This window comes from Cynocephalus volans, chromosome 1, assembly GCF_027409185.1.
Source record: "Cynocephalus volans isolate mCynVol1 chromosome 1, mCynVol1.pri, whole genome shotgun sequence".
Lineage (NCBI taxonomy): Eukaryota > Metazoa > Chordata > Mammalia > Dermoptera > Cynocephalidae > Cynocephalus > Cynocephalus volans.
The window spans coordinates 5,202,091-5,215,380 of record NC_084460.1 but is presented as its reverse complement, the minus strand read 5'-3'; the positions used below and the strand labels follow the sequence as shown (position 1 = coordinate 5,215,380).

The window sequence follows — 13,290 nt, the reverse complement described above, 5'->3', positions numbered from 1 at the left end:
GGATGATACCAAAGAAAAGAAGAGGGTGTCTCTCTCCACAAAGCCCATTCCAGAGTGACAGAAGCAGCATCTGCTCTACGGTAATATTGGGGGACCTGAACGCACCGCTCAGCATCGGATAGACCATCAAGGCAACAAATCAACAGGGTAACCATTATTCTTTCAGAAGGAGAGAAGAAATCTAGGGTAATTAGAGGGGGCGGGGGGAGAGATTGGAGAAGAGGCATAGGAATAAGTATGATTTGTAACAATATATATGCCAGTAATATTGATTTGATCAACATATGTCAATGTTGAACCCCCAAAATATGTATAATCATGATTCAATAAAAAAAAACAACAAAAAAAACCTTGCTGCATCTTTTTCCAAATAGTTTTCCTTGTCTCCACTGCCATCACCCTACCAAGCCCCTGGATTATGCAATATCTTCTCACCCTTAACAGGTCCTCACTCTTTCTACTCTTGTTCTCCTTCTTTTTATTCTTCATGTAACTACCAGAATAACATTTTTAAAAAAGGAAATGGATCTTAGCATTCTTCTGCTTAAAATGACTTAAAGGCTAACCATTGTGATTAAATAAAACCTAAAATCAGTAATACAAACATCCTACATAATCTGGCTTCTGCCCACCTCTCCAGCTTCACATCGTACATTTGCTGTTCCACTCATTTATTCACTCATGCACTCACCTACCTACCTGTGCAGCCAACCACTCACTTCTACTTAGCATTCTCCATGAACTCTGGTTTTCTTGTGGTTCCCTGCCTATGCCAATCTTTTTCCATTATTAGAGTATCCACAGGTGATTTCCCTTGAAGTAAAGTATTTGCTATTCTTAACCTCATTAATTCCACTTACTTTTCACCTCTCAAATTAAATAAAAATAAAAATATATAAACCTTATTTCTCAACATAAGTTCCATCTAGTTCCAGGTACTAGTGAGTGATGTTATCAGCCATTTAGTCCATCCCTAAAGAACTGAGGGTCCTTGAAATTTAACCATGTCAATGCAGTCCTTCCAACATTAACAAAAGAAAAATGGGTGTCCTTTAAAGATTTTTAAGATCAGGAAACAGAAAAAGTCACAAAGAGCCATATCCGGACTGTAAGGTGGATACCTAATGATTTTCCACAGAAACTCTTGTGTAAGCTGAACCAACTGATATTCCTATGGTGTTGACTACTGTTTCTGCTGTTAATTGCTGGTCCTCTTCAATTAGGTCACAGACAAGATTAATTTTTTCCTCCTAAATTGATGTGGATGGCCCGCAGCTGCTGTGGGCTTCATCTTCAACATTGTCTAGTCGCTTCTTAAAATGAGTTATCTATTTGTTAACTGCTGATTTCCTTGGGGCATTGTTCCCATAAACGTTTCAAAAGCTTCAGTGATTTCACCACGCTTCCACCCAGGCTTCACCACACATTTGATGTTTGTTCTTGCTTCAGTTTTAGTAGTTTTTGTGTTGCTCTGAAAGGGGTTCTTTTCACATGGATGTCTTATCCTTCTTAGTGAATCAAACGAGATCATGTTCAGACATGTTGTAACAAATTAGTACAAGTTTATTGTGGTGCAAAAAAATTTTGAAATCCATGCACAGTTTTATCATAATATGCATTTTCCATGAACTTTTTGAAGACTCCTCTTATGACCTCCCTGAAGAAAAGAACCATATTGTTTGGTTTGCTAAAGTATTCCAGTTTCGAGAACACAGTAGGCTCCAATAAACATTAACTGAGTGAATAACGGAATAAACAAATGCTATCTTGTAGCCATCAAACTCTTAACAATGCTGGGGTGGCAAATTCTCACTATGGAAGTGTATTGTGGATAACTCTTGCTCATTTCTGTAACTCTTCCTCTCCCTTTTCCTCCACACATTCCATTGCTCGTATTATACATTTAAATGTCTATTACACGAATATGGGGTAGAAAACACATACGCGCACACAATTATACCATCTCTTGAAAGTGAACGTGTCCTTTATTTTTTTATTTTTTTATTTTTTTTAATGAAAGATGACCGGTAAGGGGATCTTAACCCTTGACTTGGTGTTGTCAGCACCACACTCAGCCAGTGAGCGAACTGGCCATCCCTATATGGGATCCGAACCCGGGACCTTGGTGTTATCAGCACCACACTCTCCCGAGTGAGCCACGGGCCGGCCCGTGTACATGTCCTTTACTAAGCTACTATTTCACTATTATTTCTTAAAGGAAAACTTGCTTTTAACAAACATGTTTTTAGACCACAAATGTTTTTTCAAAAACAAAAAACAAAAAAAATGATCAACTATATCAGAAAGTGCTTACTTATACTTGTATATTCCAGCACTACAACTCTGTCAGGCTCAGCAGTAGAAACTAAATAGGAGCTGTTAAGTATGTACATGTATATGTAGGTATCTATCCATCCATCCATCTGTCCATCCAACACACTATTATAGAGTTGCTCAATACAGTAGCCACTAGCCAGATGTGGCTATTAAAATTTATTTAAAATTAAATAGAAGTAAAAGCTCAGTTTTTCAGGTGTTCCAGCCACATTTTAAGTGTTCAACAGAGACCCATGACTAGAAACCACCGTCTTGGTAGAATAGATATAAAACATTTCCACTGTCTTAAAAAGTTCTATTAGACAGTGCTGCTATAAAGACTGCAGAGGCTTCAGTAACCAATAAGCACTTGTGAAGAAAATGTACATTCGTACTATTCATTTTATCGCAAAAGCAAAAAAAAAAAAAAAGTAACTCTGGAATTCAAGTCCTTTTAATAGGGAATAGTATTTAGAGACCACATCTGAGCACTAGGAGCGTGCACTGCTACTGAGAGGATCATTATTTTCCAGGTATTTTTAGTATACAGAAATGCGTATGTGTGTATATGTGTGTTTAAGAGAAAAAAATCATAAATTCAAACATGTATTTCCAATTCCAATTTAAGATTACAAAGCGCAATCCCTTAAATTTTTTTTCAATCTTAATTTTTCTGTATCTTCTTACTTCAAGAAATAAGATCTAAGATAATGTTGCCAAAAACCAATATTTTGTTTTAAATAGCACTAAGGAAGTTTTTTCCCCTCCCTCCCTTCCCTCAAGAAACTATAGAATATACGGCTTAGTAAACTGAAAGATAGCATTAGGATTAGATTTCACAGCACACATTTCTAGCCATTTACTAAAGCTACTCAAACTATTTATATGAGAAAAACCTAAAAATAAAATAGAAAATAGAGGACAAATTATTAGATCCTTCATTGCCCTAAGAGAGACTCTCAGAGAATGAATATACAGTGATTAAGAACAATGCCTATTTGATCAAGCTATTAGTTGGCTGTGTTAGCCTCAGTAGATGCAAATACAATACACAAATTCTGGGATATGAGGCTGGGCAAGAGGAAGGGACAAGAATTTCTTGAGTCACAAGGATTAAAACTTTATAATACATATGAACCAGAACTTTTAACAGTATGTCATCACTTATGCTCAATCAACCAGGTAGGATGTATAGGTTGCAAGTTTTTCTAGAGCCTTAGACCAACCAGTCGCAGCAATCCCTCCCCTTGGAACTATGTAAGGCAGTGGTAGTAACAGAAGTACCATGGCAAATGTTTATTGAGGGCTTTACTATGTGCCAGACTCTGTTATAAGTGCTTTAACATATATCATCTCTTTAATGTGGCAGATACAATAAATACCCTTCCTTTACAGTTTAGGGAAATGATACGAAAGTAACTTGCCTGAGATCACAATTTTTAAGCGGTGGAAGCGTAATTCCAACCAAGTCTTCTAACTCCAGAGCCCACTTTCTTAGCCATTATGTAACACAGCTTCCCTAAAGTTCCAGACTGACTTTTTGAACTAGAGATCCATAGCATAAAAATCTCTGTACCTAACCTATCACTCTTTCTTGAACTTGAATGCCCTAACACTCAGTATGCCTAATCTTGGCTTCGTAGGATTAAAATGCTTTCTCAGATAAGATGAAAAAACCTGAGGTAAAAACTGGTCTGGGGGTAGAAATCTAGAGTTTGAGATATATACAGTTTCTGGCTGAGATGTCAATGAAATACTGGAGTAAAGATATGAAGTCTACTATTGTCTACTTCATTAGTTTGGATCTCATAAGAGAAAACTGGGCTAAAAATATAAATCTGATGTGGTAACAATTCTATTAATGATAATGTAGCTAACGTTTCTTTAGCACAATATTTTGGTTCTTATTCTTGAACAGAAGTTTTCCCTCAGACTTTCTCACCTTAGAAAATGTATAACCACTCTCTCCACTGTCCATCCGAAAATCTGAGCGTCATCTTTGTTTTCTCTCCTGTCCTTATCCATACATATAATTCACCAAATCTTCCTCTAATTCCACAAGTCATTCTAAGTGCACCCACTCCCATCGGCACTGATCCTATGGACGCTGTTTAGCCATTGCCTAATCTGCCCAACCTTTTGCCTAGTCCGCCCAACCTCTTGCCTAGTCCAGAAGTCTTTAAGTATTTTTGCTTGTGTATCTCCTGTAAAAGTTTACACAACTATGATTTTAATTTGACATACAATTTTTTTTTTTTTACATCTAAGTTCTTGGGCATTTTAAAAATTATTTTTTAAAAATAAAGCATCTTTTTAAAAATAAAGTATCCAATGAAATATAAATACCTTAGTGCCTTGATATCCATCATTATCTATCTAAAAACTGTTCTTCACATTTTCCTTCTTCTCACTGACCTGTGTTTCCACTCCACTTCTCTCTACAATTTTACACTAGTGTAATTTATGATAGACTGCTTGCATGGATCCTCTGTCGTACTTCCCTCAACAAAAAGATTTATATAAATTTAAATCTGACATTTAAAAAATTTCCTATGGTCATAACTCTGTTAAAAATTTTTATGGATTAAGTTATCATTACAGTCACTAGTAATATGTAATCAATCAAAAGCAATACAAATATTAGATATTATGAGAAAATAATCATTAAATATAAAGAATAAATTTTTATTAAAAATGTATCTTACGGGCCGAGCCCGTGGCGCACTTGGTAGAGTGCTGCGCTGGGAGCGCGGCGACGCTCCCGCCGCGGGTTCGGATCCTATATAAGACTGACCGGTGCACTCACTGGCTGAGTGCCGGTCACGAAAAACGACAAAAAAAAAAAAAAAAAATGTATCTTACCATTCAACATATTTATCCTGTTTTTATTAGTTTACATATCCTTTGATAAATATTGCTTGTTGGAAAGATACAGAGTTTGGCATCCACGCTCTTGGACTGTTTCACTTTCATTGGCACACTAAGAACCTATTCATAAATGAATAGACAGGAATGGAAGGAGGTTTTTTTCTATAACAATATAATGATTCTTTACATTCCTTCAGAATTATATGCCCTAAACCACATAGTAACCTGTCGTAAGATACTGTTTGTAATAATCTATTAGCTAGCAACTTAATTAGGTTCTCCTTCAATTCCATTGAAACAAACAACTGGAAACAACGTGACAAACGTGCCCATTTTCTTAAAAGCAGTATTCTGAATTGTCTCTTTGTTACTGTTCCAGAGTTTTTTTTCCCCAGAGGAACATAAGACAGAGTCAGGAGAGGCATGTCTGTTATAAATAAAGTGAGGGTGCAGAATTGTCAAAGAAAAAATGAAAAAGGAGATCTGCACATCTTAGGTGCCTTTTGAGCAGATCAATTTGAGGAAAAGGTGTTTGAAAGCTCAGACACTGTGTCCATGTGCCCTTTGGGAACGTCTTCATGCATTTCCAGCTTGAAGATCTCTGGCCTACTCTACTCTAATAACCTACCTGATCTTCCCCCTTCCACTCTTACCCCCTCTAATTCATTATCCACCTAGCAGCCAGAATGATCTTCAAATCAGATGATGCTATCCCCCCTTTAAAACTCTTCACTGGCTTCCACCACTCTTAAAAAAACACAAGCTTCTTGCCACAGCTTACATAAGGCCCTGCATACCTTGCACTGCTCCCACCTGCCAGTTATGCTTGTCTTCCACAAACATGTCCAGCTCTTTCCCACCTTACCACCATCACAATTGCTGATTCCTCCCAACTCTTCACATGGCAATCTACTTCTTTGGGGCTCAGGTTAAATGTTACTTTCTCAGAGGCCTTCTCTGGACACCCAATCTAAATCCAAAACAGGTTCTAACCCCTCCAACTCCATGAAATTATTGTCTATTGTAGAAAACCTGTTCTTTTCCTTTACAGTACTTTGTGATAACTTGTAATTAAGGGTTATTTGTTGGGTTAGTGTCTGTGTCCCCCTTCAAACTGTAAGGTCACACAGGGGAGAAACCACAGCTGCTTTGTTTATCTCTATACATTATCCAGGACTTATCACAGCCCCACTGGATGATCAACAAAGATCTGTTGAATGAATGAATGAATAAGCAAGCAAACAAATGAATAAATATTGTTCTCTGCTTAAAATGCTTCAATGGTTCTCTACTGCCTTGAATATGAAATCAAAATACTTGAATATAACATAAGATTAAACATGCTCCAGCGTGATCTGACTGTGTGTGCTTGTGAGAATGACCTTTCTCACTCCCTCTCTCGTCTTTTTCTCTTCCTCACATGGTTCTTGCCATTCATATCTACCCTGAACTAAAGCTACTAACCAACAATTAGTTTCCCAAATGCATTCAGCTTTTACCTATGCTGGTCCCTCTACACAGAATACATTGAACATCCTTCACATCTTTGCCTAATTCTTTCTAAGACCTCCTCCAGGAAGACTTCTGTGGACCTCTCCCCTCTGAATTATGTGCTCGCCCTTCTCCTCTATTCTGACAGCACTCTATTCAGACCTCTATCGTGGCACTTATCAAAGTGAACCAGAATTACAGGCTCATTCTTCAGTCTTTCCCAATAAATTATAAACTTTTATTTTCAGCGCTTAGTATAGCATCTGGAAAAATACAAAATATTTTTTAAATGTTTGTAGAAAAGGTAGCATAAGTAAAAGCATTATTTTATTTTCAGAGCAGTACTGCCATTTAATAAACAATGAGGGAAATAAATATTCAGACCACTTCAGAATTATGTGTGTAAAATCAAGGACAAAACTGTACACTCTGGAAATAGGCAAAAGTAAAAAGGCGATGGGAAGGACTGGGGAGTACAGCTACCGTTCTGTCAGCACGCACCATCCTACCAGCACTGCTTTGATAGTGGCAAGTGCGTTATCTGATAATGCACTTGAGTATTACGGTATTAACTGCTGTATAAATACTGGGCAGATTTGCAGCCAATGAAGAACTAATAAATCTTTAAAAATAAAAAAGATGTAATACTTAAAAATGTTCAATAATGTATAATTATCTAGAAAATCAGACATAAAATCTAATGATATTGAAGGTAAAGAGTTTATACTTAACATACAAGCAAATAAGGGTGTCAAAAGGCAATTTGAAAAATTAAGTATCACTATTAAAAATACTTTTAAAACAAAAATAAGAATTCATGTGTAAATATTTGTTATTTTGAGAGAATATACCTTTACCATTGCTCAAAATGTTAAAAAATATTCTTTGGTGACAAATTCTAAAGAATATTTAATGAACCAAACAGAAAAAGTTTAATGGACTCCTCCCCCCCGCCCCCCAAAAAGGTCTTATTACTTTACAAGCATTTTAAAAAATCTTTACTCAGCAGACTGCGTTGCAAATGATTGCTTCAAAAAATAAATCTACCCTCAAAGAATAACAGTGAAGATATTTAAAACATTCTTTTCAAGTGTTAATAAAAAAGAAGCATTTCAAAAGTTTTAAGTTCGTAATAGGATGGTTAAATTAAGGATATTGCTCCTTAGACCCTGGCAATTCTGAGACTTGTTTATAAGTTGTAATATAATGGTGAATACACGACATTATACATTTGGCAAAACCTGTGGAACTGTACATCACAGAGTGAACCTAATGTGAACTATGGACTAGTTAATAATAATGTATCAATACTGGTTAAGACTCTTGCATTCAACAAAATACAAAATTCCGCCAAAAGTTGAGCAGAGAAAATTTTCAGAAAAAGAATCCTCAAGTGGAAAGGGACAAAACAAAAGTAAAGGAGATCTTGGGTTTTCCCAAGAGATGATTATTCACTCATCTCTCAATATGCCAGCACAGGTTAGAGGGCATCTTCCTCCGTTAGGTCATCACACAACTGGTCTAAATTTCTAGCATAGCTCAGTTTGGAACAGTATGTATTAGGAATGTAAACTATAAGGAGATCCTGTAAGAATACAGTAAATGCATCAAGAAATGTTTTCTTTGGGGAGTTTTTCTCTGCTCAAACTTTACAATGTTCTGTATCTTATTTTAATAAGAGCTACGTTTTCGATACAGTTTTATTTTGCTCTTGGAGAAATCAAGAGATGCAAATATCCTCCCTGTATCAGAGGGAGTCATTTCTTCTCAGAAGCAACATTTAAGCAAGAAACAGGTAACTTTTGGACCAGGGAAAAGATAATAAGAATAATGTTCCTAGCCAAAAAAGCGTCATCTGCTTAAGGCATTTCAAAAGAACATTTGTAAATTACCTCAGTGCACACAATTAACACATAAAAGTAAAATTAACAGTGGAGTTAGAGGACAGAAAATGATAAAATAAAAACAGAAGATGGGGGAGGAGAGGACAGTTGATGAAGGTTGTAAGACTTCAGAAGTACAAACATAAAAGCAGTTTCTTCATACCTTGAACCACTTAAAGCCCAAATGACTGGTCTCATGCAATATCTCACTCAACAGCTTCAGATAGGCAGTGAGTAGCAGAATGGTGGAAAACAAGATAAGCAGGAGAGAGAGAAGGAAAAAAGCATGCAATTAAAAGCGAATTTTACACAGCCACTTTGGAAGACAGTTTCAGTTTCTTACAAAGCTAAATATTGTCTGATCGTACAATCTTACCATATGATCCAGCAGTCACACTCCCAGGTATTTACCCAAATGAATTGAAAATTTACGTCCACACAAAAACCTGCACATGAATGTTTATGGCAGCTTTATTCATAATTACCAAAAATTGGAAATAACCAAGATGTCCTTCAATGGGTTAAGGAATGAACAAACTGTGACACACCCATACAGTGGAATACCATTCAGAGATGAAAAGAAATGAGCTGTCAAGCCACGAAAAGACATGAAAAAATCTTAAATGCAGAAGCTAAGTGAAAGAAGCCAATCTGACAAGGTCACATACTGTATGATTCCAACCATCAGTAAAGGAAAAGACAAAACTTATAGCAACAGTAAAAAGATCAGGGATTGAGAATAGGGTGAGGGAGGGATGAATATGTAGAACACAGGAGATATTTAGGGTAGTGAAACTACTCTGCATGATAATGTAATGGTGAATACACATTATACATTTGGCAAAACCTGTGGAACTGTACATCACAGAGTGAACCTAATGTGAACTATGGACTAGTTAATAATAATGTATCAATACTGGTTAATCAATTTTAACAAACATTCTACACTAATGCAAGATGTTAATAATACGGGAAATTGAGGTGGAGAAAGGAGTAAATGTTAATTCTCTGTACTTTCTGCTCAATTTTTCTGTAAATTTAAAATTTGCTCTAAAAAAAAAGTCATGCACCTCTATGTGAAGTAAATTCAAAACCTCAAATAACATTCTCATAATGGGAACAGATGGTAGCCTTCACTTGTTAAAACTATTTCTTCCATTCACACCTCCCATCTTCAGTTATTCTTCCTAATAAAAAGTCAAAATGCAAGGGCATGGGGATCTAAAAAGACGTAGAAAAAATATAAAACAAATACAACAAACGACAGAAGAATCCAATAAGTCACCTTGAGGCTGAGACACGCTAATCTGGGACTCAAGTGCCATGATGTCTATGTCCTTCACACTTGCTATGTACCTTAACTTGTTATAACCTTAACTACACTCCTGAACAAGGCAGAGCATAAAATAAACAAACTATTTGCTATTTAAAATGAACATATTTGAGTTACAAATGTTTGCATTCTCTCATTCAGTTTAAAAGCCAGGGTTGTGCCCAGTCTTATCACAAATAGGTAAGTTCCATGTCACCTCAATACATTAGTATACACTACATAAACACGCAGGAATCAGTCCTAAATTATTAATGCAGGACCTCTTGTTAATTCTTGTACAACTATATTTCAATTCTTATTTAAGTCTAAATACTTACACTTGATTAAGTGCTTTACAATCTCTATAAACATACAACACGTATAGTTTACCTAAGCTGTACTGGTTGGGTTTTACCTTTTGTTTAACCAGCAGCATTGCTAGTAACTGTATAAAATCGCAGACCTGTTTTTCAGCATTGGTCCTGGCTGACTCCTCTTGGGCTAGCACCATTTCTCGCTCTGCAGTTATCTGTACACTTTCTCTTAGTGCTTCTTCCAGCTCTTCAATCCTGTCATCCTTCTTACGGAGACTGTCCTGGAAAATGATGGAAGACTTGGTGAAGTGGGTTAAAGTCAACTGACGGAGAGCCTATTTATCAAGAAAGGGTCATTTGCTTGTTACTGTTCTTCCCTTCAGAAGCAAATCCAGGTCAAAAAGATAGCTACACAGAGGAAAGAATAAAATAAGGGAAGAAAAGTAAAGTAGCTTGAAGATGTGTATTATTAAGAGCAAAGGGTCAAGTTAGCTAAGCAAGACAAATGTGACAGACTTGTTCTCTGCAACAGAGAATGAAACTGTTCATGTCAGACAGCATAGGTTTCTGAACTACTCTCTAAAACTGAGCTTAAAGCCACCCTTGATGAAATATAAGTAATTAGACTGAATACCAAAACATTCTCTTTCCCTACGAAGTTAAGCCTTGATGAAAAAGTAAACAGAATAATATTTCGGATTGTATTTTTCTTATAGACAACTGTTACCAAACTAATTGGAAAAAAACTGAAAAAGGCGATGTTTCCTAACATTTTAAGAAAGTGAAGTTTTCTCTTAATCTCATATGAGAGAATTGAGAACTGGATATAAGTGAATGGCCTGGCTAAGAATGAGCAATTTAGCTAGCCAAGCAATTCCATTAGCCCTAATATTCCACACAAGTCTAAAATGTAAATTTTTGTGAGGTGAATATGGACCTATCAGAAAGACAGACAAAATTCTACAGGACTCTAAATCATGTAAGATAGGAGAGATCTTAAAGTAAGGATAAGTGAAGAAGAGTTCAGGCAGGATGGAGAACAGGATTCATCAGATTAATACAAGCCCTGGGGCCGAGCCCGTGGCGCACTCGGGAGAGTGCTGCAGTGGGAGTGCGGTGACGCTCCCGCCGCGGGTTCGGATCCTATATATAGGAATGGCTAGTGCACTCACTGGCTGAGTGCCTGTCATGAAAAAGACCAAAAAAAAAAAAAAAAAAAAAAAAAGATTAATACAAGCCCTTCCTCTTTAAATTGTTTTAGAACCAGATGATTAAGAATAAAGTGCTGCCTTTTATAAATATATGAAACAAAAGAACAGGTTTGCTAAACCATTCTCCAACTTTCAGAATACTCATATCAGGAAAAGATGTCACAGGGTTTTTGTCTTTTATCTATGCAACTCTCATATAATTACACTGCAGTGTACTTTTATAAGTATAAGGTACAAGAAAGTCCTTTTTGACAGCTTTGCCTTCAGAAATCCAGAACATGAAATCTTTCAAAGATAAGTAAGATTTTTCTCCCCAGTTTTGAGGAATAGCATCTATTTTTAAACACTCATACAAATTAAAAGTTGATAAATCTTTTGATCTCTTATTTTTCTCAATTAAAAAAATGAGATTTAGCAAAAAGAATATTCACATTTCAGTAATGTATATTATGCTCATTTTAAGAAAAATTTTTCATTCTCTTCTGAGATAACGTTATAAAATATTTGCTCTATTCCCATAAGTAAGTTTCTATTTTATGCAGTTTAAAGTATATCAAAAAATGCTCTTTGTCAACATCATAATGCTTCCAGTTGGCTTTCCATGAGCAGCAGAAAACAGTGAAGATTTCTAAAATGATGCCAAGCAGAGAGAGACAAGAAATGATGCCAGTAAAAACAAAGGCCAAGGTGTTTTCTTCAGAATCAAAGAAAACTAAATGTTGCAGAAGGATTACGAGGTAAGGGATGAATGCAAAGAGTAGTTCAGTCCTCTCAAATCCTCCAATGAATGAGAATAACTACATTTGTAGTAACAGGGGAGCCTGAAATACAGATTGCTATAAAGTAAAGAGAAATAACTAATGTTTCCCATTATCAACTTGTTGTAGAAAACTCAGTACTATCTTTTTATCCAGTCTATCCTATTTTTCACTCTTAAACTGATTTTTGGAGGTCTCCTAAGAGGCTCCCTTTATCCTAACCTAAACTGAGGCTGAAACAGTTATTCAAAATAACTTCCTCGGGATCTATTTGAAGCAAACATCTTTACTTGTACACTTGCATGGGGTGAAAAATAGTTTTGTGGCTGTATCAGTAAAACGTTTTTTAGAGGAAAGATGATTAGTAATTTGTTGTAATGCAGAGGCATGTTTTCATGATATAACTTTCCTCAAAACCAGTAGTAAAACCAGAGCCAACCAGATGAGCTCCTTGTGCAAGGCCATTTATTTAAGAAAAGTTTAATGAATTTAATGGCAAACCCTGGTTCAAATCTTTCTTCGTAATAAGGATGAAGAACAAAAGCCAAGTGAAACCAGCAAATAAAAGGAGAAGGCTGTTAAATAATATTGACATGATATTATAAGTCATATAACATCTCAGTGTAAAGTATGGGATAGCTTGCTCTAAGGAAACTGTATTAAACGAGGGTAGTAACTACAGAATGAACACATCAAATATCCCCCTCACCTTCAGTAACAAAGTCCATACTACTTAATCTTCCGAGTGAGTAAAATTTGGCTCCAGTTTTACTTTTAGAATCTTAACAGATATCTGCTAAGGTAAACCTCTGTATTGACCTACACCTTGAATCTCCTATTTAATTTAATAAAACATTGAGCCAATACCAAAAATGAGCAGAAGAATCTTTTAATTCTACAAATACTAAAGTACCAAACACAGTTAGGTCATATTGTATTATCATTCTTTCTTGTCCTCTCTGTTTCAAGAAGATTAAATAAATTATCCTGTATTTAGATTACAAGACGGGTACTTTTAGAAAAAAAAGTTTAGAATGATATATAAAAGATCTTAAGAACTTTTAGAAAGGCCAAAACGATCACCTACAAAGGGCCAAAAGATCAGATGACACTGGAATTTTTAATGGTAGCACAGGA

General features: G+C 35.9%; 1 protein-coding gene across 15 annotated transcripts in view; it reads right to left on the bottom strand.

Annotated features, from left to right (window-relative positions):
* The window catches only part of ERC1 (ELKS/RAB6-interacting/CAST family member 1), a 523,885-nt gene that overhangs the window by 252,235 nt on the left and 258,360 nt on the right, over positions 1-13,290 (bottom strand). For 13 of the 15 annotated variants that reach the window (XR_010022659.1, XM_063087326.1, XM_063087318.1 and 10 more), the window contains one exon: positions 10,334-10,465. The exons of the other annotated variants lie outside the window; for them this stretch is intronic. Coding sequence is in view for 12 of the 13 variants with exons in the window: in XM_063087326.1 (XP_062943396.1) it covers positions 10,334-10,465 (132 nt within the window). In the remaining variant the exon portion in view is untranslated. The remainder of the gene's footprint in view (positions 1-10,333; positions 10,466-13,290) is intronic. 15 annotated transcript variants of the gene reach the window in all.